General features: G+C 44.0%; 1 protein-coding gene across 3 annotated transcripts in view; it reads left to right on the top strand.

The window, feature by feature from the left end:
- Positions 1–5,911: 5,911 nt before the first annotated feature.
- AP1AR (adaptor related protein complex 1 associated regulatory protein) overlaps positions 5,912–25,548 on the top strand; it is a 41,031-nt gene continuing 21,394 nt past the window's right edge. For 2 of the 3 annotated variants that reach the window (XM_060246920.1, XM_060246921.1), the window contains exon 1: positions 5,966–6,327. In XM_060246920.1, the coding sequence (XP_060102903.1) occupies positions 6,248–6,327 (80 nt within the window). In that variant the 5' untranslated portion in view covers positions 5,966–6,247. Of the gene's footprint in view, positions 6,328–25,548 lie in introns of all 3 variants that reach the window. The other variant, XM_060246919.1, reaches the window with a different exon arrangement.

The raw sequence follows: 25,548 nt of genomic DNA, 5'->3' as shown, positions 1-25,548 counted from the left end.
TCCCTTTATCTGCCCCTCTGACTTCAGTTTTCCATCTCCTTCCCCCTCCCTGCAGCCTCTACATAGGCTGTCTTTCTTCACAGGTTGGGGGAAGGGGGTGGACCAAAGCAGCTTGCTTCACTTGCCTCTCACAATACTGTGAGTTGAGATAGGCTGGAAGTCTGTGACTGGTCCAAAATAACTCAGTCAGGTTTCACAGCAAGGACCTGGGTCCAGCAGTCCCTGCTCTGAAGCCCTAACTCCTGTGCCCTCCTCAAACTCCACCATAGAATCTCAAGAATTTCTCACCAACCTGGAACTGGCAGCTATAGTCAGGAGTGGCCAAAATGTGTTCTGCCTCAGACCTGTAGTGAAACCTTTCAGACCAACAGCTATATCTGACAGACTGTTTAATAGAGAGGAGTTGTCAGCCATTACATCAGCTTACAGCATTCTTTCCTCTCCCCCACTGAAAAAGCACAGTCTTTGCTCACCTCTGCAGGTGGGAGAACAATGAGCAGAGCTTAAGAAGATGTTAACTGGCAGACTGGACAATATGTGAAGGAGTCAATCCTTCAACAAGTCTGGATTCAAGCCATTTAGGGCCTTAAAACAAGACATAGCACTTTGAATTTTGCTCAGAACCAGATGGGAAGCTCTTTCAGTAATAGCCCAGCTGTTGCACTGCATATCAACTGAAGGGCCTGGACAGTTTTCAGAAGCAGCCCAATATACAGCACATTACATTAATCTGGATGTGATCAGAGCATGGATCACCACTGCCAGATCGCAATTTCTGCCAAAGCTGGCATAACAATTAAAGAAGCTGCTACGTCCTGTGAAGGAGACCTGCACCCCAAGATCCATCAGCACCTCCAGGATACTTTCATGGGAAATGCAAACCCCTTCAGGACAGGCCGACTCCTTAGTCTTTAAACAGCTTTGTTGTTGGCCAACAGCTTTTCAGTCTTGTCTGATTTGAGCTTCAGTTTATGGGCACTCAACTTCCCCATTACCTTCTCCAGGACTTCCACAGACCCACACAACTCAACTTTCAGGGAGAAACAGAACTTGGTGTCATGCTCTGCATATTGGAGGCACCTTCGTTAAAATCCTCAGTCTCCCATGTAGATGTCAACACAGGGAACAATATGGACCCCCTGGAACTGCAGAGCCTAAGTACCATGGGGCCAAACAGCAGTCCACCAGCACCATCTTCTGGAATTAGCTAGTCAGGTAAGAGTGGAACCACTGAAGCATGATGCTTTTCACTCCCAACCCAGCTGGGCTCTCCAGAAGAATATCATGGATGATAGTACCAAAAGCCACTAGTAATCCAGAAGAATCAAACAAGAAAGGATGCTGTCATGCCCCCATTGATGATTATGAGACAGGGATTCTATACTTTTTAACAATAAGGTGGGCATCTTGTGCCTACTGAAGAATAAGCATACCCCAAGAATTTGTGGATTGCATGTGTAGAGGAAGATTCCAAATTATTAATTTACCCCATGATACCTGATAGGCTCCTAGTTGTTCCTTCTAACTACGTATTTAATTTTTTAGTACCTATTACAGACAACAAACAAGATTTCCTTCAGAAATGGTAAATATTTCAGCACTTTTGAGAAACTCCCTGTGTATGTAGAAAAAATTAACATTTTGTATTTTTTACAAGTGCCACTCTACTGGCTAATGAGTATTAAATATGCTCACTGCTATTAGAGATCCACAAAATGTTGAAGGTAGTTAAGCAGCAGAAAAAGAAATAAAAATGAACATGAGTGCGGACGTAAACTACCTCTTGGCTACTTTCTACCCCCAGAATTCAGAAGTATTGTAATGCTATTACATTTGAGGGCCACAGGCATTTATTCTGTGATTTCAGCACAGGCTTCCACCTGGTAATTGAAAATAAGCACTGCGCCTTGGCACTGAAAACAGGCTGAAAATTGCTCAGCTTTGCAGCGTGGCAGTACAAAGCACATTCAAGTTTTTGTTTCTAGGATCCATTAGGGAACGTGATCTGAATGGGTGCCAGGAGATTTTCTGAAGTTGGCAAGTATGTAGAACTAGCAGCTATTATCAAAACCCATCATGAACAGTTGGTGTACAAGTATTTGAGTGGCTTTGTAATAAGCACACAGCTCTGCTTATTTTATATTTTTCAACTTCTGGTATTGTGTGAGGTATGAGTGTAAGAAGGGTGAAGAACATGAAATCTAAATAACAGTTTTACATGCAGCTAACTTTGAAGTAGATCTTTCCTTGTTGGAAAGCCCTCAAATTGGATGCAGAGCTCAATTCTCATATATTTCCCCTGGCTTAAAAAAAATAACAACATAGTTGAGTGTATTTAGCCCCATGAAGCAATGAGGTCAAATGTTCCTTGCATTTGCTTTACTGTAAAATGCATTAGCACGTCCCCATGGAAAAGCAAAGGTTTATAGTGCTTCTAGTGCAACCTAAGCCTAGCAATTAGGATTGTTATCTTTGTACTGTTCTGCATTATTGGCTTTATTATGAGCTGAGGTTAGCTGAACAATTCTTATGCAGCACATCATAGATTTATAACATCTCTGCTACTACTGCAAACACATTTTGATATTTTTAAACTACAGGAGTGGAGCTCTGAACAAGCTTCACAGTGCCCCCTATGAAGAACAGTTACATGCTGTGTCTGTAGTACACTATATTCTTTTCAAGTGTATAAAGTCTATTCTTTCATTTTATAAACACTTCCACCCATGAATGCACCAATTTGATTTCTGCTTCTTCACTCTTAGGCCACATTTCACTGATTTCAGTTCAGGCCTTGTATCTTCTTGCAAATGGCTGTTCCCCTTCTACAGTACTTGCGCAATCTGTAAATGCAAATCTGTGGGAAGGGGTTAAAGTTTTAGGTTAATTGGTGAGTTTCCCAATTGTAATTGACAAGGTGAAGAACTAAGTGAACATTTATATATTTTACTTTTATTCTAAACAGAGAAAGAAGCAGGGAAAGGAGACTGTAGGGGCTAACAGAATGAGAGAAAGAAGTAAAGTGTGTGGGGGGGAAGAGGATGCAGGAAACGGAAGATCCTAACTGTGAGAGTAAAATTATAAAGATGATCTGGTACCAGATACAGTACAAAATAATCAGTGAAAAGACAGGAAGCAACCAGTAGCAATAGACAATTTTCGCAATGGAGGGACATGCACTGTATGTCTTAAACATCTTCATTGGGACCACTGTTTTAAATAGCACTTTACATTATTTATTAATAATGTCTGAGATAGTAATGCATCATTATGTGTGCATGTGCATGTTTTTAGATTACACCAAAGTATTCAAAAAGCTGAATTCTCTAGCAAAAAGTGGGCCAATTTACAAACATATACAAACTCTCACAATATAACATGATTTGTCAACCTTTACGTGTCACAGATGAATCTCCTATATAATATATTGAATCTGAACTGCCATGAAACCTATCCGTGAGATCTGATCTATGAAGTCTTATATTCTTGCATATCATTGCTTGATGAACACATGTGAAAATACCACTGCCAGAGTTGGATAGAAATATCAGATGTTAGATCTTCTATTCAGCTGCATTCTGATTCTCTAGTTCATTCTCTTATAACTTTTTTTTAAATTTCTACAGCAGAAGTCAGTCATTTGCTGGACCAAATGTAAGATGACAACATAAGGATATACTGGAATCATGTATTGGTTACAGAAAATAATCAAGACCTTAGTCATTGCCAGTGGAAAGGCCTAGAAACTATTTGTTCTCCTAAATCCATTAAGTTATTGGAAGAACAAATGACTGAAAATCTTACTTTGGCAAGAATACAGAATGCTAAAACACAAGACCACATAAAGGAGTTCCTAACTTTAAAAAGACTCATGAGCTAGTCCTTGCACACAATTGTAAAATAGTCCATGCCATTAAGCATACATTTGTATAACGGAATGTTAATGATATATGTACTGGAAGTTTTGTGTTGATATGATACATTTACTGGGGAAAACGGTTTGGGGCCTACAACTGGTTAGTAGACTGCAGTTACTTAGCTAGACCTTAGGCCAGGGCGGACTAGCAGATACAGTAGCTTGTGTTAATTTGCTTGTTTAGCAAAGGCTCATGCGGCATGCTTTCAAACAGCCACCATGACTTTGAGACTTTGTATAAAACAGGGCTGGCCTACCTGAAAGGACAAAAAGGGCAGATAGGCTGAGAAGAACTGAAGATGGTACTCTCTGAAGCCCAAAGTTTTGTTTTTTTTAAAACAAACTTTGGATCCAAAAAGGACAGAAAAGACAGAACTGAAATTGCTAGTTGGGAAGAATTTAATAATCCACACTGGGAGAGCTGGAGAAGCTGTGAAGAGCTGAAAAGCAAGAACTGCAGATAGCTGAACTCATCACTGAGTGCACTGAAATCAGCACCCTAGTACAAAGCTTTGTCTTGCCAGGAGAAAAGGGAAACTGCTCTTAGGGCAATGAACAAGAAGAAGATAATGGATTTATATCTCGCCCTATACTCTGAATCACAGAGTCTCAGAGCAGTCAAATCTCCTTTACCCCCACCCCACCCCACAACAGACACCCTGTGAGGTAGGTGGGGCTGAGAGAGCTTTTTACAGCAGTTGCCCTTTCAAGGACAACTCCTGTGAAAGCTATGGCTGACCCCAAGGCCATTCCAGCAGGTGCAAGTGGAAGACTGGGGAATCAAACCTGGTTCTCCCAGATAAGAGTCCACACACTTAACCACTACACCAAACAAGCTTGAAGACTCATCCAGCATCTTCACAGAAAAAGTTCCTGCTGCTGCAAGAAGGCCTTCTTGACATATGGCACTCTACTTAGCTGCAGAAAGAAAGTGCTGTCTGTGCTATCTACAAAGTGGATCTTCGTGAGTAGGACTCTGCTTTAGGACAATGTTTAGTGAACCAGTATAGATCTCTTTGGGAATGGATTCTGCAATTGCTTTCTGATGTAGTTCAATAAACTGGACTTACATTTTGAGTTGGTGAACATTACCATAGACTTTGAACCTGGCTTTTGGGACTCAAAGGGGTTAGATATGTCTAGCAAGCAGAACACTCTGGGTTTCTCTCCTGCCCTGCCATCCTGACCTTAGATTTTTTTTTCATACCTTTAACAGAGACCAACTGACAGCACATGGTCCAGTTTGGAAGGCAACTGCATAGACTGCACCGCTGAAATCTAATCAGGATGAGATCAAACCACAAGTACACCTGAGAAAATCACTAGATAACCACGGCTTGTACACAGACTTTACAAGCTGGAGGGAGAAGGTTAAACCAGGACAATTATGGCATTTAAGCAACTGCAATATTTTAGCAATTTAAGAGGTTTTTAAGCATTTTATGTTTTTTTAAATCTACCAACAATAAAAGCAGCAAGCTCCGAGGTCAAAATAACAGCATCAGTTAAGCACTCTGTCCGAAATTCAGTTCAAACCAGAGTCAAACTGGAAGTCAAAAGGCGCCCAAAATTCAAGTGAAGCTTCTTAAACCGCATCAAGAAATTCTGCGACTATTTGTCTTTCTAGACATGGTGCAGTATTATCTCGTCTGGACCACCCATTAACTGCATAATCGAGGCATCCAGGTTAGCATTGTTAAATAAAAGTACGGGGTTGAGTGTTGGTGCTGGAAATATATTCTGGGTTTTAGCCCTGGGAATGCTAGCATCATTTGTGTATGACTGATTACGTCTGCCATTACTCATGCTCGCGTTCCGTACAATCTCCACCTCTGCCCTTTTCAACGTCAACCAGTTTCCCACTCAATATGTCTCATTAATCTCCCCCATTTTGTCCGTAAACCGGATTTAAGAAACTGCAAGGGGCAGAGCCCAATTTTTCCTAACTGCGCATGCTCTTACCGGCCTTCTTCCTCCGGGGTTGGCACCGTGAATAAGAGAAGAGGGGCGTGGTATAATGGGGACTAGCGGGCGGAGCTTCGGACTTGCATGCGACAGGCAGTCGCAACGTGAGAGGACGCAGCAGTGCCATGAGGCCAGAGAAGCGGCGCTTCGTCGGGCCGTAACTCTTTGGAGCTGTTGCCATCGCGACCGCCGCCGTCCTCCCCTCACCATTTCACTTTCCTCCTGGCCATGGATGCCGCTGCGATTGGGCGGCGGCGGCTTGCGCCGCGGAGGGACAGTCTTTGAGGTCCGGCGGTGTGACGGTTGGGGACTAACCGCCGCTGTTCATTCCTGCGCGTGACCCTGTTCGCACGCACCCAGCATGCCATGGGGAACAGTTGGGCGGCGCAGTGGTGCTGCTGGCTTTTCCCGAGGCGGGAAACTGGACGGATCCAACGAGGAGGAGGGTAAGTGCGGGATGGGGGCGGGGAAGGCGACAGGCCTGGGCTCCGCCTTTCGGGAGTGAGTGGAAGCGGGGATGGGCTGTCAAGTGCCTTCGCCCTCCCATCCCACAGATGCAGCGGCCCTTGATGGCCAAGGCATCGCCCCACCGAAAGGGAGGATTTCCCCCTTTCGTACTACGAAGGGCAGGGAGTTCCAACGGCTTTAGACTCTTGGGAAGTTAGAGCAACACAGTTAAATTGATAAGTAGTGCTTTTCAAAAGGGAAGAAAGAGTGTTTGTTCGCATAGCGCTTTAATTAACTTCTGGAACTCGCAGCCAGGAGATATGTTGCTGGCCCCTACTGGGAAAGGGGATTTTGGTTTAGCATTGTGACTAACATCTGTGATCCGAGAGGTTCTGGGGTCAGGTTTTCCTTCTGCCATGGGCTCGTTTGGTAGCCCATCCTCAGAGGCCTGTTAGGATAAGATGGAGGAGGGGAGAACAGTGTACATCACTCTCAACTCCTTGGAAGAAGGGTGAAGTAAAAATATGAAAGATAAATACATTATAGTGCCAACCTGCCTTACAAGGACTACATCAACATATATGTGAAATACTTTGTAGATTCACGCCTGCTATAGAAATTTGCTATTTTTCATAGAGAGATAGACCCCTTAGCAGCTATGAGCAATGATAGCTAATGTCTCTGAGCCCTAAGAACAGGGGTTGGGGGGGTATAATCTCAAAGCCCTATTTACGGGATTTTCCAGAAGCACATTGCTGGAAACAGGATACAGTAGCTGGGCCCTTGGTCTGATCCAGGAAGATCAGACGTCTTCCTATGGTCTTGTATTGGAGGAAACAGGAAATTGATTTGCTGCAAATTTGAATTGTGATCTTCCATTACAACATATAAAAACTGGGTCATTATGGGTTGGATCCAGCTGTCTTTTTCACTGAATATCATCCCCTCTTGCATTTGGGTCCCCAGCTTAGCCTTTTTTTGATAATCAAAGGAGAGTCTTCCTTTTTTCAACAGCAAAAAAGGCCAGTTGGATTCAACACAGTAAGTCTCTCATCTTTGTTTGCATAAGGAGGGGGAAAATAGAGAGCTGTTGAGTCAGAGTGTTGATGCATTTATTTTGTGGTAGATTTTCTGAATTCCTGTCACAAGATGCAGGGACAGTAAATTAAGGTTAAGTGAGTTTTGAAACTTGTGATAATACCTGATCAAACAGTTGTTAATGCCTCCTTGACTGAAAGGAGTTGACCCAGATACTTTGTTTATAATTTTGATAGGTTGCCTTCATTAAGTGCCTCCCCGCTCCTCTCTTCTTAAAATACCCACAGATTTCTTCATGTTTTCTGCAACTCATGTATTCTTTAGCCTTTGTCAAGTCGGCTGATTCAATAACGAGACCTTTTGATAAAAAGTTTCTAGTTTATTGAAATCATTGTATCCAACAGCTAAGAGATTGAGAGACTGAGGAACATACAGTAAGGATAATCATATAAGGTGTTCTTCAAAGGAATTCTTTAGGGAGGGGGCACTATGCAGGGCACATTCACACATTGATGTTACAAATCGTTCTCAGGCCGGCTGGCCTTGGGCTAGGCGCCTCTCCCCCATTGCCCAGTCTGAGAAGGCACTATTATCTCTTTCACATGCTTCCATTTCAGAGCAAACTACATAACAAAAGACAGGAAGGGGAGGAGGAAGAGTAGAGCTAGCAGCATTGGCATACAGTATGGCTTTTACCCAGAAGGCTTTCCCCTGAACCAAAGATGATACACAGGCTTGACCAGAGTTGAAGCAGACTTGACATGCTGCCCCCCCTAAGCCCCCGCCACCGCTTGTGGTTGTGGGAGAGGCGGATGGGTTTTAAAGTCCTGGATCTTGGGGCCCAAATGGCCCTGCCCCCCCTTGAGAGAGAGGGGGGGGTGTTGGAGATGGAGGGTGCCAGTCCGAAGAACCAGGGTCTCGACGCAGCAAGCTGCAATGAAATACAGGGTTATTTTACCAAGGGCAGGAGGCAGCTCTAGTTCTACAGTCACTGGGTTAATGACTCTTTTGATTTTAAAAGGTCCAATATATTTGTACGGCAGTTTTCAGGAAGGCTGGGGAAGAGGTAGGTTCTTGGTTGATAGGTACACTGAGTCCCCCACTTTGAAATCCCATGCCGGGACATGGGACTTGTCATATTGCTTCTTGTAAGTCTCTTTGGCCACCTCTAAGTTTTCCCTAATAGTTGGCCAGCTCTGGCTCAGCCCTTGCCACCACTGTTGAAAAGTAGTGAGGGTCTCCGGAGTTCCCCCCCCCCCCCGGGAGGAGGGGGATTGGTTTACCCTCATACCCAAAGACCGTTGCAAAGGGGGAGGCTTTGGTGGAACTGTGAGCACTGTTGTTGTAACAATACTCTGCGAAGGGGAGGAGGTCTACCCAGTCGTTCTGGCGCTGATTAATGAAATACCTTAGGTATTGCTCCAGAACCCCGTTCACCCGCTCCATCTGTCTGTGGGTGATAGGCAGAACTCAGTCCCTGCTCCATGCCCACCAACTTGGAAAACTCCCGCCAGAAGGTGGCAACGAACTGCGGCCCGCGGTCGCTAATGACCTTGTCTGGGAATGAGTGTAGTTTTACCACGTGATCGAAAAAGAGGGCCGCAAGTTTCTTGGTGGTGGGCAATTGGGTGCAGGGAATAAAATGGGCTTGCTTCGAAAAAGTGTCCACCACCACTAACATCAACGTTTTCCCTCGGGAGGGGGGAAGTTCCACTATGAAATCCATCGAGACTATTGACCAAGGGCGTTTAGCAGTCTTGATCGGTTGCAGAAGTCCTGGTGGCTTCCCCCCCCTCCTTTTGGCCATTATGCACACCGGGCAGTTAGTTACAAATTCTGACACGTCCCGCCGCAGGGACGGCCACCAGAATTGCCGGTTCACCAAGTGAAGGGTTTTTACGTAACCAACTTGGGTTGGTTTTTACGTAACTTGGAGGAGTTTTTACGTAACTTGGAGGAGTGGCAGAGCTGTAAAATTTCCCTCCGGAGCCCCTCTGGGATGTACATTTTCTCCCCTCTGTATCATAACCCATCTTTCCCTTTCAGCACCCCTTCGGGGCGGTCCTTTCCCTCCCGCTCGGTCTCTGCGGCAATGCGCTCACGGCTAATTCCCCCCAGCTCCCTCCTTTTTTGGGACTGCGTGGTTACCATGGCCGCCACCTGGGAGGGCGAAATGAGCGCGTCTACCACCTCCTCCCGTTGACTCTCGTGTTGCGAGAGGCAGGAGAGGGCGTCCGCTAAGAAATTCTTCGTCCCCAGGATATGCCTCAGGGTAAAGTCAAACTTGGAGAAGAAACCCGCCCACTGGATTTGTTTTTCACTGAGTTTCCTCTTCCCGGTGAGAGCCTCCAGGTTTTTGTGGTCGGTCCACACCTCAAATGGCACTTTGGCCCCCTCCAGCCAAGATCTCCAGGTTTTTAGGGCAAACATGACTGCGAACGCCTCCTTGTCCCAAACTGCCCAATTTCTCTGTTCGTCAGAAAATTTTCGGGAGATGTAATCGCATGGCCGCAGTTTCCCTTCCCCATCCCGCTGCATGAGAATGGCTCCTACGGCCACGTCGAAGGCGTCGCATTGAACCACGAAGGCCCTTTGCTCATCGGGGTGGCTCAGGACCGGCTCGCTGGTGAACAGGCGCTTTAGCTGGTCGAATGCCACCTGACACGCGGGAGTCCAGTTTAACCTGGCTCCCGGCCGCTTGGCTTCCGGCCCCTTCCCCTTTGTCTTTAGGAGCTCTGTCAGAGGCAGAGCGATTTGGGCAAACCCCTCTATGAACGCCCTATAAAAATTTGCGAACCCGAGAAATGATTGGAGCTGTCTATGTGTCCTCGGGGGAGCCCACTCCAACACCGCCTGCACTTTCGTGGGGTCCATGGCCAACCCCTGCCCTGACACCCGGAAGCCTAGATAGTCTAGCTCGGTCCAGTGAAACTCGCACATGGACAGTTTGGCATACAGTTGGTGCTCGAGCAATGTGCTCAGCACCTCTCTCACTAGTTCCACGTGGGACTGTACGTCTTGTGAGTAAATAATGATGTCATCAAGGTACACCACCACCCCCTTGTACAAAAATTTGCGGAGCACATCATTTATAAAATTCATAAACACTCCCGGCGCCTCCTGCAACCCAAACGGCATGACCAAGTATTCAAACTGTCCCATCGGGGTGTTAAACGCCGTCTTCCACTCATCCCCCTCCTTGATGCGCACTCGGAAGTACGCGTCCCTCAAGTCCAACTTAGTGAAAATCTTCCCCCCCGACACCTTGTTCAACCTTCGTCTGGCTCTTCCCGGACTGGTGTTGGCGCAGCATCGCCACCCACTTCAAGTTGGTTTCCACTTCTCCCGCTAGCTGGATCCACCTGACCAGAGTGTCCAGGCTCGCCTGGGTAAGGGCCCGATCCAGAATACTGGCGTTCAGCCCGTTGGAGAAATGCTCGATTTTCATCAGTTCGCTCCACCCTCGCACCCTGGCCGCGTTCGCCTGGAAATCCGCGGCGTACTCGCGGATGGAGCGGGACCCTTGTTGCATGTTGCGGAGAGCCGCCAACGCACGGGTCTCCTGCAGGGGGTCCTCATACTGGGTCAGCAGGGCTTGGAGGAAGGTATGCACATAGTCCAGGTCAGGGCTCATGGTTTCGCACAGGCTCACATACCAGCGCTTGGCTGCTCCTCTCAGCTTCGAGCCCAGGTAGTCTACCCTGCTGAATTCATCGGGGAAGGAGTTCCCCCAGTAATACATAAAGCTGTTAGCTTGAATGGCGAAGTAGTTCACCTCCTCCGGGTCCCTGTCAAAGGTCGCATCCAACTCGCGTCCCCGGCCCGCGTCATGGGGAGCCATGGGTGCCGATGGAGCCGCTGGTATCTGGGGAGCGGCGCCTCTCGCGGGGGCTGCCGCCTGGGCCGGTGGGCCCGGGCAGCCTCGGGTCACCGGTTGGGTTGGCTGCTGGTGTCGGGACCCGGTCACCCCCAGGGCCCTCCCCAGTTGCGCCGTCAAGGTGTGCATCTCATCCTTCAGGCCCCGGATCGCTCCGTCGACCTCCCGCCGGACCATCGAACGGAACATCTGGTAGTCCTCATCGTGCCTGTCCTTGGGCCTCGTCTCCCCGCTCTCGGCCCCTCTGCACTCAGCACCCATGTTGTCGTCCTCCGGGACCTGGACGATGATGATGCTGTCTGCCTCTCCCGACTCGATGAGACCCGGTTCGGCGGCCTCTGCTGCGGCAATCTGGACTTGCTTGGTGTGGCGAGTCAGAATAGCCTCCCGGCGGATCGGGGCCTGCTCCATGATGGTGGTAGAGGTCCTCGGTTGATACTGCCGGGGCGTGATCACTAGCTGGAACTGGGGGGGGTGAGTCTGCGGCTCTCCTGGAGTCTAGGACGTGCCACAGTGCCTCTGCCCCTTCCAGATCCATGTTGATGGGAAGTTCTCTGTTGTTCGGAATCTGCTCAGCCATAAGGCTTTAAAGTTGCCGGAAAGGTCGAACTTCGAAGGGGAGTCTCTCAAAATGTCAAGTCGGCTGATTCAATAACCTTTTGATAAAAAGTTTCTAGTTTATTGAAATCATTGTATCCAACAGCTAAGAGATTGAGAGACTGAGGAACATACAGTAAGGATAATCATATAAGGTGTTCTTCAAAGGAATTCTTTAGGGAGGGGGCACTATGCAGGGCACATTCACACATTGATGTTACAAATTGTTCTCAGGCCAGCTGGCCTTGGGCTAGGCGCCTCTCCCCCATTGCCCAGTCTGAGAAGGCACTATTATCTCTTTCACATGCTTCCATTTCAGAGCAAACTACATAACAAAAGACAGGAAGGGGGGAGGAGGAAGAGTAGAGCTAGCAACATTGGCATACAGTATGGCTTTTACCCAGAAGGCTTTCCCCTGAACCAAAGATGATACACAGGCTTGACCAGAGTTGAAGCAGACTTGACAGCCTTTCCAGTTTGAAACTCCCATTTGTTATTCTTGCCACTGACATTTACACAAGAAGCAGCAATACAATTACACATTACTTTTCTAAGGACATGGAATCACTTAAAGAATCTGAATGATACAGTCAGCATTGAAAAGAAATGCTAGCAGTGGGAATTGTTTTCTGTATACTGGCACTACAGGGTGATGCTCTGTATAATATGCACATGACTAATGACCCTGAAGGCTAAGGGGTGTTTTCAAATATTGTCATTTCAACTGTACATGAGCAGGTTCAGTGCTCTGTTCACATGAACATTAAGATATCAAATGCAATGGCAATATGGCCTTTTAATTAGGGACTAGCTTGTTTCACATGGTATTCCAAAACGGGCCCTGCTTCCTTTCAGTCTACAGTATTGCACCTGTTAGAACCCTTCAACTGGAATAGAAAATGCAGGTGTGGAAACCACCATATTTCCCAACATTTATATAGCAGGGAGATGAAGCAGCATCCTGTGCCATCTCTATGTATGGTCACTCATGCTTGCTCTCTGTTGATATAGAAACAGTGTACAGATGTACTTCCTGGTGGGAGAAGATATCAGTACAGTGTAACTGGATGCCCCTCTCTCTTTTGTCATTCTGCAGCCTTTTCTGAAAATTGGGCTTTGAGTTCAGAAACCAGAGAGGAACAAGTGGAGTTGTCATAATGCTTAACTACAAACCTGGAAGTAAGACATAGTGCAGCTTCATATACCTACCTCTTCTATATTGTCAACACAGGAAAGTGCTATAGGGTCCACAAGAGCAGGCATATGAGCGTAGTTCTTTGTCTTATGTCCACCAAGCATGAAAGCATTTGTTTATTTATTTATACATTTATACCAGTCTATCCTAGAGGTTCAAGGTGGTTTGCAATAATGGTTTAAAATTCAGTTTAAAATAAAATACCAAATACCAAATAAAGTGGTCTGATGTTTTCTGAGATGAACTAAGCCATACTGAAAGAGAACATACAGGAACTGAGTTATTACATCCTAATTATAAAATTTCAGAAAATGTCTTCTACTCAGGAAAAAAAGGGAAAGGTAGTCCCCTGTGCACGCACCAGTCGTTTCCAGCCCTGAGATGACGTCGCATCACAACGTTTTCACAGCAGACTTTTTATGAGATGGTTTGCCATTGCCTTCCCGTCATCTATACTTTCCCCCCAGCAAGCTGGGTACCGACGTCAGAAGGATGGAAGGCTGAGTCGTCTAGCTGAACCCAGCTTCCACCGGGATCAAACTCAGTCTTCAAAACTAACTTTTAGAAGGCAAATTTCTTCTAGTTTGGTATTATGGTTTTCACTTAAATAAGTGATGCAGAAGAAAATATGCTTTAATTGTGAAGGAAAGTATAACCTTTTTGAAAGTGTACACACGTAATAATTAATTTGATCTTGAAAGAAAATAGAATATCTATACCTTGTGCAGACAGCATAAATAATATGGATCTTGACTGCTATAACACTTAGGCTGGCTCCAGCTGGCTGCTTCTACCTGTACCCTGCTAGTTTTGCTGCTTTTAATCCTGCAGAGCTTTGATAATTGCAAAGATGCAGCAGAATACCCCAGTTGGAAGATACTCCTGGATATATGATTGTGGTGAGAATATATCTCCTGTCAGAGCAGCAGTTGTCACCTTCATAGATTCTTAAATTCTTTAATGTGCTTTTGTTTAGGTAAATGTTCACAGCATGCTAAAATGATCAAAGAAGAAATACATAATTGAAAGTTGAGTTAATGACATAGAAAGTATTCAGTAGTTTCGTCATAATTTGGAAAAGTTAATACTTGTTAAGAATGATGTTGTGATCCCTCTAGGAATAAAGCAAAAGCTGACAATTGAGGTCATCGAAAGTAGACCCGACCCACTTTCTAATTATGGCTGTGGCACATAACCAACAAACCTTTACAACAAAAAAAACAGATATTTCTAGAATAACATTCAAATCCTTCTTACAAGAATTGAATATCTATAGTACAACAATGTTTAATTTAAAAAAAAACTAGTTTAAAGGCAGAAATCATGCAGTTATTCTAACAATTCACAATTAATACACAATACAATATCCAATTGTTCTGCAATATACCTAATGCTTTCAACCAGTAGACATAGTGGGGCAGGGCATATTTCTAGGATGGAAAACCACCGCCTTCCCAAGATTGCCCTGTATGGCGAACTCTCCACCGGCCATCGAAATAGAGGGGCACCAAAGAAGAGGTACAAGGACTCCTTGAAGAAATCCCTTGGCACCTGTCGCATCAACCATCACCAGTGGTCTGACCTAGCCTCAGATCGCAAAGCATGGAGACACACCATCCACCAGGCTGTCTCTTCCTTTGAGAACGCACGCATAGCTGGTCTTGAGGACAAAAGGAGACTGAGGAAGAATCGCACTGCTACAGCACCAACCCTAAATCAGACTTTTCCCTGCAGCCACTGTGGCCGGACCTGCCTGTCCCGCGTTGGTCTTGTCAGCCACCAGCGAGCCTGCAGCAGACGTGGACTATTACACCCTTCTTAAATCTTCGTTCGCGAAGCCAAGCCGAGAGAGAGAGGGTAAAGGACTGTTTAACATTTTCAAAGGAAATGATTACCTTCCAAGAAAAAGAGCTTCAGTTGATATTTCAAACTTCAGATCAACAGATATGTCTTGCCTTGGGTCTCCCCCCCCCGCCCCCCCCCAATAGAGAATCATAATTTTCCTGCCTCTGAAAGAAAATAGAATCTGCAGAACTGAATTTGGTGAGCTGATAGCAGACTGAGTCTGTTCCCTGTGTGTTGTCCATGACTGTTCTAGACTCTTTTCTTATATGCATTTCAGTCTGTGGCTTTTCTCCAGTTCTCCAGTTCAACATACCTTTTGGTTTTGCTTATATAGCTAAATGTGTTATGCATTGGCAAGTAAATGAGGCTAGGATTTTAGATGCAATATCAAGTGCCTTCCATTGACCTTGTTAAGTGACCACGAAAGCAGGTAACTAGGGAATGTCAAGAAGAGCAAGCTGTTTATGGACTAAAATATAGCAAAGAATTCCCCTATTGAAATCTTGTCATAAAATGATTAAATGCAATATGAACAAAAACACCTTAAATGTGTGAGAACTGTTGACTTATTGAAGCAATCAGCTAAGGCAGGGGTGGCCGGCGGTAGCTCTCCAGATATTTTTTGCCTACAACTCTCATCAGCCCAAGCCATTGGCCATGCTGGCTGGGGCTGATGGGAGTTGTAGGCAAAAAACATCTGGAGAGCTACCATTGGCCACCCCTGAGCTAAGGAAATAATGTATGTACAGATGCTTCAGACAGCTTCATACACTAACTTACCATCAGCATTTTTACCTATTCGGTACCTTGTTACATTTAACACTTCCAGGTGCCCCTGAATGCTCCCCCTGAACTTTTACAGCTCTGGGGAGCATTCTGAAAAATGGATGTTGTGATCAAGAACAACTGAGGCAAACAGCTAGGTAGCATTGTAACAGGACACTGAGAAGAACAGGGCTGCATCAGTAGCAAATGTTTTAGGTGTCGCATGTGTCCTCCTTTTCCACCCTGTCTCTTCCCACTCTGGAAAGGAACATCTAGTGCATGATGTATGAAACATATTTTTATAGTAATGTCTCTAGTAAGAGTAAAGGTAAGACGGTTCTGAACTGTTTTAATCTCCTGACTAGCAGTTAAAGGCCAAAATGGAAATTTATAATAGGCTGGAGAGAAGGTGCTAATTTGTATTAAGATACTTAACACATTGTTATCTAGTATATTTTTTATTCTGCCATTCTTCCAAGAAACTCAGGATTCTCTCAATCCCATTCTATCCTCTCAACTATCCTGAGAGGTAGGCTAGACCGAAAGACTATCGCTGGCCCAAGGCGACTCAGAGAGTTTCATAGTAAGGTAGGAATTGGAACCTGTACCACACTGGCTTTATGTTTTAATGCATGGAACTTGTACCTTCTTTGTTTCTGTCAGGACCTGAGTTCACTTGTTTTGTCCAACTCTATTTTATCCGAACCTATCTGAAGAATTTACTGCAATGATTTATGAATATGCCTGGATTGATTGGAACAGTCTCAATATAATATATGTTGCTCATTAATGTTCTTGAATCTCCAAACTAACATAAATTTTCCTCCTATCATAGGATTTACTAAAACTGTGTGTGTATGGTATATATATTTGTGTATTAGTTGTGAATTTTTAGAATAACTGCATGATTTCTGCCTTTAAACTAGTTTTTTAAAAAATTAAACATTGTATTATAGATATTTAATTCTTGTAAGAAGGATTTGAATGTTATTCTAGAAATATCTGTTTTGTTTGTTGTAACAGTTTGTTGGTTATGTGCCACAGCCATAATTAGAAAGTGGGTCGGGTCTACTTTCGATGACCTCAATTGTCAGCTTTTGCTTTATTCCTAGAGGGATCACAACATCATTCTTAACAAGTCTCTAGGAATAAATATAATTAGAACTCTGAACTTATTCTGTTACTATATCTGGAGAATAATCAAAGCCGGCATCCTACCATCTCTAGTGTCACATAAATTTCTTATGCCTAAACAGTTTTAATAATTCATTCATAGTGTAAAACTAATATCTTAGCAACTATATCCCAAACTTTTATGGGTTGTTTGTAGTTTCAGTTGACAGTTGAATACTAAAGAATCCTGTGCCTGATATGTTCTTGATGTGTTCTGTTATCCATAAAACGAATGGCAGAAAACCAGCTGAGTCTCACTTTTTAAAGTTTTATTTCAGTCTCTTTAAGTTGGCAGTTCTCAGTATAAATATTTTAAAACAGTTTTAAAACAGCTACAGCTTCTAGTAATGATCTTAAAACACTGAGTGAGTTTATCTCTTTAAGCCCATGCAGTTATTTTGTGTTGTCAGTATTGTGCTATAGCAATGTACATAAAAGACCAGTGGCATCACACACCTTGCCCATTCATCCTTGGGCAAGCTACCCAGTGATCCTCTGCTACTTTCCAACAAACTATCTCTGCCTACCCCAAGAGTGGATGCTGCCTAGCCTTTCCTTTGGAGGAGTGTTCCCTTTGGGCACTGACCCTTTCTACCACCACACTGCTAAATTGGTCCGGTGCCCCCTGCTGTTTTCATTGCTAGTGAACTAGTTTCAAGTTGTTGTTTTGATACAAGATCAGCACCAGATAATCAACAGTAATAACAGTAAATAAAAAAGATAAAAAATGAGGACACATGCAGTGTAACAAGCATAAAGCAATGAGGGTGGATTCTAGGGGGACAGAAAAGTAAAATTATTGAGATTCTGTTGCTTGTGTATCCCACATGCCCAAAAGCAAAATTTGCCAACTTTATTAGTTATCTCCTGGAAAGAGTCTCCAAAAAGGAGAGAGGCATAAAGTTGTTCCGGTCTTCCTGGTAAAATTTGCAGGATTGGAATGATGTACTGAGATTGGCTTTCAGGATGAGCAGTACAGCGGAATGTGTTTGATAGACTCTACTTTTTTGTGTATGGTGTGGACAGAGCCATTGATGGAGTGGGACATGATGGTATCTGCCTTCCAGAAGGGCTGAAGGTTGAACATTAAAGTGTGACAAGGTAAAGATGTCCTGATATTTTGAGATCTCAAGGGATCTAAAGATAACCGGCTGGCAGTGCCAGCCCTAAGGCGCATGGCACCCCAGGCAGATTCCCTGCCCCCCACCACTGCCACTTCCTGCCCTCCCTCCACAGCACCGCGCTTTGTCGTGCCCCCCCCCCCCCAATCAGTCAGGAGCGCACCGCAACAAGGATCAACCCTACCGGCTTCAAGGCGGCTGGCATCTGAGCATTCTTTGAAGAGAGCTCTGGATGAGGCTTCCCCCTCCCCTTTTCTGGAACCAGAAGTGTGGGGGGAGTGAAGCCTCCTCCAGCTGTTTCTTCAAAGAACTCTCAGATGCCGGCCACCTCAAAGCCGGTAGGGCCATTCTTTGTCGCAGCACACTCCTCTGATCACACAGGGCGGGGGGAACGGAAGAGAAAAGGCTGGTGGTGGGGGAGAGAGGCAAATTTAGACATTTGTCTTGGGCACCAGGGGGAACTCAATTCTGCGCCTCCCTCACTCTGGTGCTCTAGGCAACCACCAGGCCCTGTCTACTGGTTGAAAGCATTTGGCATATTGCAGAACAATTGGATATTTCTGTATTAGTGCCCTATCTGATTATAGGGCATGATCCCAGAACTGCTGTTTAATGATTTCTTTTGGGGGGTTTTGGTACCCAGGGTACAGTAAGGCTTGAGGGGAGAGGCCACACTCCTGGAGTTTCCCCTCAGTTCCTCTTTGCTGGGCTAAACAGTGACTGTCAACAAGGATCAAGGGTACTAGGCCCACCAGATTGAAGATGAGTTTTAACCAATAGATAGTTGCAAGTAGCCACATATAAGTCTCCAAGGGCATCGATCCAGTCTAGTCTAAGAAGGATATTTGGATTACATTGCAGGACTCCAAGGATTGTTCATATGAATTTGGATTTTATCACTTCAAGTGAGTGCCTTTCTTTGTAAACACAAAACTGGGAATTGTATAAGAGCTGGGTGACAACCTTTCCTTGGAAGACCTTGGTTATTGCAGGGTAGAATCTTACAATGGTGATGGTTGCTCTGCAGGCAGTCTCTGCGGCATGCAGTATCTGAACTCTCCAATGTCCAAACTACTGAAGACTATATCAAGATTTTAAAAGATTTTTGTTTGTTTAATGTTGTGGCCTTCTATTTGCCTTCTATGGATTTGCTTTTTTTTTGGTAAAGATAACGACTTTTGTTTTTTGATAGTTCATCACAAGCTGCTGCTCTTTACAGTGTGTGGTTAAGGTACGGAGTGCTCTCCTAAGGCGCACTTGTTAATAAGATAGGATGACAGTATCATCTGCATATAGTAAGGCAGGAATCATTTTATCAGCAAGCTTTGGAGAGTGGAAGTTTAGATTTATTAGGAGTTACACCTAGGAATTGACATAATAGTTAAAAAGTAGAGGGGCCAGGATACAGCCCTGCTTAACTCCTTTGTGAAATGAAATCTTATTGGAAAGATAGTCTTAAGGACTACATTTTACTTTTAGGAAGTTTCCTTCATGCAGCAAGCAAATAAGCGTGTAGAGTCTTCAGTCTGTTGAGGAGTTCTCAAGCTTTGTCCAGAGCCTATTCCTTGGGATGCTTTGAAATTCGCAAAAGGAGCATAGAGTGCTCCATTGGTTTTAGATCTGTACTTTTCTGTGAGATGGTACAAAATCATACAGTGGTCTATGGTGGAATGGCCAGCTCTGAAACTTGCTTGCTTATCCATCAGTATATTTTCTTGATCTAGCCAGTTAACACATTTCCAATATAAGTTCTTTGAATATAATTTGCTAACAACACTAAGGAGACTAATTAATCAATCATTGGTGGGGTTCAGTTCCCCCCCCCCCTTCTTGTACATTGGGATGGTAATTGAATGGCCACAGTCTTAGAGGATATGGGCCGACAGATGCAGTGAACATTGGGGCCCACCAGCCAATATTGTATTTTATCATTTCTGGAGATATCACTTAGAAGAGCCTTGCCAGATAACACAATTAGCAGGATGCCATGGGGGGGGGGAGGTTGAGGTTTTTTATTGTTTTATTTGAATTGTTGTGCTGTTTTTAATTTGTGTACTGTTTTTATTTGATGAACATCACCCAGAGCCCAGCCTGGGCCAGGATGAGGCAATTAAGCAAATTAAATAAATCATAATAATCTCAAATTGATTTATTAGTTTTTTTTTAACGTCATTGACAATTACCAGTGGCCATTTTCGGAGGCTTTGTATCTGGATCTCCAGAGGAGTATGTGGGTCTGTTTCAGACAAATAGAGCTGTGGAAGTGAGATTCCCAAAATTGGGGGGAAATATTGCAGCTTATCTTGAGGACTCTGTATGGAGCTCAGCCCTGATTAAGTGCCAGAAGGTTGCTATTATTTGATTTAGAAGCTTGGATCATCCAAGTCCAGGAGTCTCTTTGAGCTCTTTGTTTTTTCTCTGCTAGAAGGTTTTTCTAGCATTGTTTTAGGGTTTTGTGCTCTGGGGGAATTTTGGATGAATTGCTTAGCCAGTACTGCTGCAATTTGGGCACTAGATTGTTTTTCACTGCATGGAAGTCTGCATCAAACCAGATCTTCAATTTGCTTTTTTTTAATGGTTGGATACTTTGAACATGAGATTTCCTTAGGGGAGTTTGCATCCAGCCAAGAATGAGGCTTGGTATGATGTAATCACTGTATATATGGCATTTGCTGAGATCACAGTGTTTTGGAGCTGAGGTGAAGTATTGTTTGAGGTAAAGTATTTTTGGCATTGATGATCTACTATCTCAGACCGGATTGACCTCCTGTAGCTCTGAACAGATTCTGGGTCGATGTTGAGTTATTAAGAGATACATTCTGATAGGTTAAAGCTCCAGAGTGATTAGGAGATGGTCACTGTCCTGTTGAGACGACTATTTCCAGGAACAGGTTGTAGGATGTCAAAGTCTATAGTACTTGAACCATGTTCAGACCGGTATATATACTCCCCTGGGATATCTCTTTGGATAGCCCCATTGAGGATGGAAAAGTCTAATTTAGATGCATGCTGTAATAATAATAATAAAAATAATAATAATAATGTTTAATTTGTATCCCGCCCTCCCCACCGAAGCAGGCTCAGGGCTGCTCACAACACAGGTATTTCAACAATTAAAACAATACATATTATACATACATACATATTATAAATCAAACATTTATAAAATTAATCATCATTGTAATTAAAAAACATTCTAAAATTAGATTAAAATTAAAATCTTGATGTTAAACATTGTACAGTTTTTCTGTGGCGGTGGTATTCATTTAACAATTTGCTGCAAGATCATTAAGTAAAGACCAGCTGAAAAAGAGCAGTCTTTAAGACCCTGCGGAACTGAGCAAGGCTCAGTGGTATCATTTCAGGTTTAATTAGCTGTCTTTGAAGGTTCTAATCTTTCACTGATTATACTAAGTTGAAGAAGGTATATAGTGATTCATCTGAGGGTCCAAGTCTGGCCCTAAAATCTCCGGTAACTACAACAGATATATTTAAAAAGGAGGTGAGCAGCAAGTCTAAATATAGTTCAAACTTGATCCAGATTTTGTGTGCCTATTGCTTGGTACCATAGGAGGAAAGGTGAACATTTATAATCAGTAGGGTTTGTTTCCTGTATTGGACCGTACATGCCTGAGCCCAGTGTTCACATGGGATCAGCAGAGTAACTGTCACATGTAGTCTAGTAGCAATAAGAAGAGCCAACTCTCCTTTGGCCCTTCCTTTCCTACCCTTCTGTGGTTTGGAGATTGTTTATTGTAAATCCATCTGTGTACAATGGGTCTTTGGACCAGGTTTCTTGGAGGCAGATGATGAAATGTTGAGCCAAAAAAGAGTTAAGAGTTATCAGCTCCCTTGGAAGCCCAACCTGCAATATTCCATGTAGATAGATCCAAGTAGGCAGCCGTGTTGGTCTGAAGTAGTAGAACAAAATAGGAATCGATTGCACCTTTAAAACCAACTTAGTTTTATTCAGAACGTAAGCTTAGTTTTATTCAGAACGTGGTCTTAAAGGTACAATCGATTCTTATTTTGTTCTGCAATAGTCCATGTTAGGAATTTAATTGAATTTTGGGGCCTTGGCCTAAAGGGATGGGTATGTGGTCTTTCTTGGTTGATTATCATCTTCAATCTTCATGTTAGCTTGTAAACTTTGTGCCTGAGTAGTAGTTTGTTCGGGGTTAATAGGTTGGAAAGATCTAAGAAGGGCTGCTGCAAAGTAGCTGGCTCTTAACTGTTAAGAATCCAAGGGAGGCAGGGCCCATAGGTTCTGCCTCACTCTGGCTGCAGTGTACTTGGCTAGACTGAGAATTGTTTTCACAGAGGTCAGTTACAACAATATCCAGTCTTTAGAGTTTAGTTTTTGTACACTTTGGGGATAAATATAAATATAAGCTCACAATTTAAACTTGAGTCAAGGTTTATTAAGGGAGCTTCTTGTGTTCTGTCTGCAGTTAGCTTCACCTCAGTGGAAGGCTTTTCTCTGGCGCCAACCTCTGGTGTGGGTTTTTTAACAAAGCAGCTCTAGATCACAATTTTTTAAAAGTTATCTTTAAATCAAGTAGGACAGACTTTGTATCTTCATGTTCTTCTGCAGATCACTAGCCAACTATTCATTCACTTCTGAATGTACTAACTGCTGAACTGTGGCCTCTGGCTGTATTATTGTTGGAGTTATGACCCTCTATGTATTATGTTTATGAGATATTTGCTTAATTGGATATTATTTATTTCTTGTTATTGCAATGTTTTAATGTTGTAAGCCACCCTGAGCCTGCCTTGCGGGATAGGGCAGAGTATAAATCACAAATTCAATTAAATTAAAATAGTTGAGATGCACCAGCTAGAGGGAGAAGGCAAGTTAGGAAGAAGGGACAGTTGTAGCTGTGCCCTGAGGAAGTGACAACAACAACAAAATCTGTGGTGCCTACTTTTGGTAGTGCTGTCCAGAGCAGGAAATGAACAGCTTTGCCAGGGAATGTTGTAGAAAGCAAAGTGCCACTGCCACTTTCTTTTTCTGCTCTGCCAGGACCAGCCAGGCTTAAAGGAGAGTGAAAGAATTGCTCTCCATATTTCAAGTGGGAGGGGAAATACTGGGGCACTTGCAGCACTTGGAAAAGGGGCAATACACTTAATGGGGAAACTATTGTAGAGCATCTTGTGCAGGTCACCTGAAACCCAGAGATGGCGCTGAAGAAATGGGCTAATAGCTTGGGGGTGCTATTAGACCAGTGCCCAGAAAGCTTGTATTTGATGAATGGCGTCTCTAGCCAGCTTCAGTTGGTGCACCTGCTGTGGTCTTTCTTTGAGGTCAGCATTTGTCTAAAAGTAACCATCCTTTCATCCCACTAAGGCTAGATTACTGCACTGGCAGCAACAGCAACAGGTGTTCTCTGGCATATTTGCTGTCTGACAAGTTCTTCAGGTCTTCTATGTTCTATTGTGAGAGATCTACTTATGAAAGCCTGGCATTGCTGAGACTGAAGACATTCAGTTTATAAGCTGCACTGGATAATAGTGGCACCTATAGTATTTCCTTTTAATTTATTTTAATGGCAGGGAAAGTGGAGTGATAGATATGTCAGAAGGCTCTTCCTAAAATATCCTAGACCCAAGCCCTTTTTAGGTCAAAACTGGCACATGGAACTTGGCTTGAATAGCAACTGAAAACCAATGAAGCGCAAAGACAAAGTGGCCCATTGTCTCTACATATCTAAGATAAACAAAAATCTAAAGCTATTATAAATTTTAAATCGCTGTAACACTGTAAAAATGTACCTTCAAGAGAGAGAATGGAATGGGGAGGAATGAATATAGCTGCATATTAGGTAGCAATTGGAAAACGAATAAATTGATCATCCTAAAGTGTCTGTGAGTAGAACAGGAAAATCAGGTATTACAGTTTTAATTACTCAGTGATTATTGTTTGTTAGGAAGAATCATTGGGCCAGGTTCAAGCCACTGTAAGTCACATGTGCTGCTTAAGGATCTGTGGGTAAAGGCTGTTCTTTCTTCTTAACTGTATTACAGTCGAAACAATATTGTATTGGAAACACTAAGAAACAGTCTTTGTGGATTTTAATACTAAGTTTCAGGATTGGGGCTGAAGTTACATAAATTATTTTGAAATAAATATGATACCTTCCTGCAAGGCAGTACACAGTTATTAGGTATAATTATTAGGGAAGAGGAGACAAGTCTTGTGGTTCTAGTGGAGGCAGAATAGCTGATTTACTATTGCATATAGCCTTTCTGTTAATTGCAGAGTATATGAATGTTCTGTTGGGGGCAGAGTTAAGTCCTTTAATTGCTGTATGAGAAAGTTGTCTGTAGGTGAAAAGCTGCTACAAGATGTTTAAGTCTTTGTAATGGGCCTCATAACCATTGCACCTAGTGTCAAGGTACATGAGACCTGATTTCCTTCTAATGTAGTATCTTAGGTATTTTCAATAATTGTGTGAAATAAGAAATTTTACTAAATAGAGCTTGTGTGAGTATGCGCGGCAAAGCACCATTAACTTCAAAAAAGATGTGGACAAAATCAAGCAGGTGAAGAAGAGAGCAACGAGAATGATCAATGGCCTGGAGAAAGAATCCTATTCAGAAAGGCTGAGGGCCTTGGGAATATCTATTCTGGAGAAGAGGAGATCGAGGGGTAGGGGGATATGATTGCTCTCTTTAAACATTTTAAAGACTGTCATTTAGAGGAGGGCAAAAAGTCAGCTCTGGTGCTAAGGGTTCTGCCACCCCAGGCAGAACCCTGTGCCCTTGTCCCCCTGGACTCTAATCACACCCGAAAGTGACATCATCGCAATGGCACACTTTGCTGGCTGGACCATGGCCGTGTCCTTCTTCCTTCACTCTGAATTGGGGCGAAGGAAGAAGGATGCAGGTAGCCGCTGCCCATCCTGCTCTCTCTGAAGCAGGGGGGAGTATCTGAAGCATCTCAAGCAGGGACAGGTAGGGAAGCTGCATGAGCGGAGATGGGGAGGATTGCCCACATCCATGATGAGGTGGCACCCTAGGCAGCCACCTGCCTCGCCTACTCCCATGCACCAGCCCTGTAAGGAGCTGTTCCACTTGGCAGCCAAGGACAGGACCTGAAGCAATGGGCTCAAATTACAAGCAGAAAGGTACTGGTTGGATATTAGAAAAAAAATGTTCTACAATCAGAGTAGTTCAGAGGTGGAACCAGCTGCCTAGGAAGGTGGTGAGTTCCGCTTCATTGGCAGTCTTCAAAACAGAGCTGGATGATTATTTGTCAGAGATGTTTCAGGCTGATCCTGCATGGAGCAGGGGGTTGGATTAGATGGTCTGTATGATCCCTTCCAACTCTATGATTCTATGAACTGCTCTCAGGGGTTAATGCAATTCTTAGAAGGCCTACTCCTGCTGGCAGATGATTTAATCTGTTGCTAAGTGTTGCAGAGTGTTAAAGCTGCAGTACTGCAGTCCTAAGCTCTGCTCACGACCTGAGTTCGATCCCCAGCAGGAGCTGGGTTTTCAGGTAGCCGACTCGAGGTTGACTCAGCCTTCCATCCTTCCGAGGTCAGTAAAATGAGTACTCAGCTTGCTTGGGGGGAAAGTGTAGATGACTGGGGAAGGCAATGGC

The sequence above is a fragment of the Heteronotia binoei genome, chromosome 9 (genome assembly GCF_032191835.1).
Source record: "Heteronotia binoei isolate CCM8104 ecotype False Entrance Well chromosome 9, APGP_CSIRO_Hbin_v1, whole genome shotgun sequence".
Classification (NCBI taxonomy): Eukaryota; Metazoa; Chordata; class Lepidosauria; order Squamata; family Gekkonidae; genus Heteronotia; species Heteronotia binoei.
This window is presented reverse-complemented; position numbering and strand designations above follow the sequence as displayed.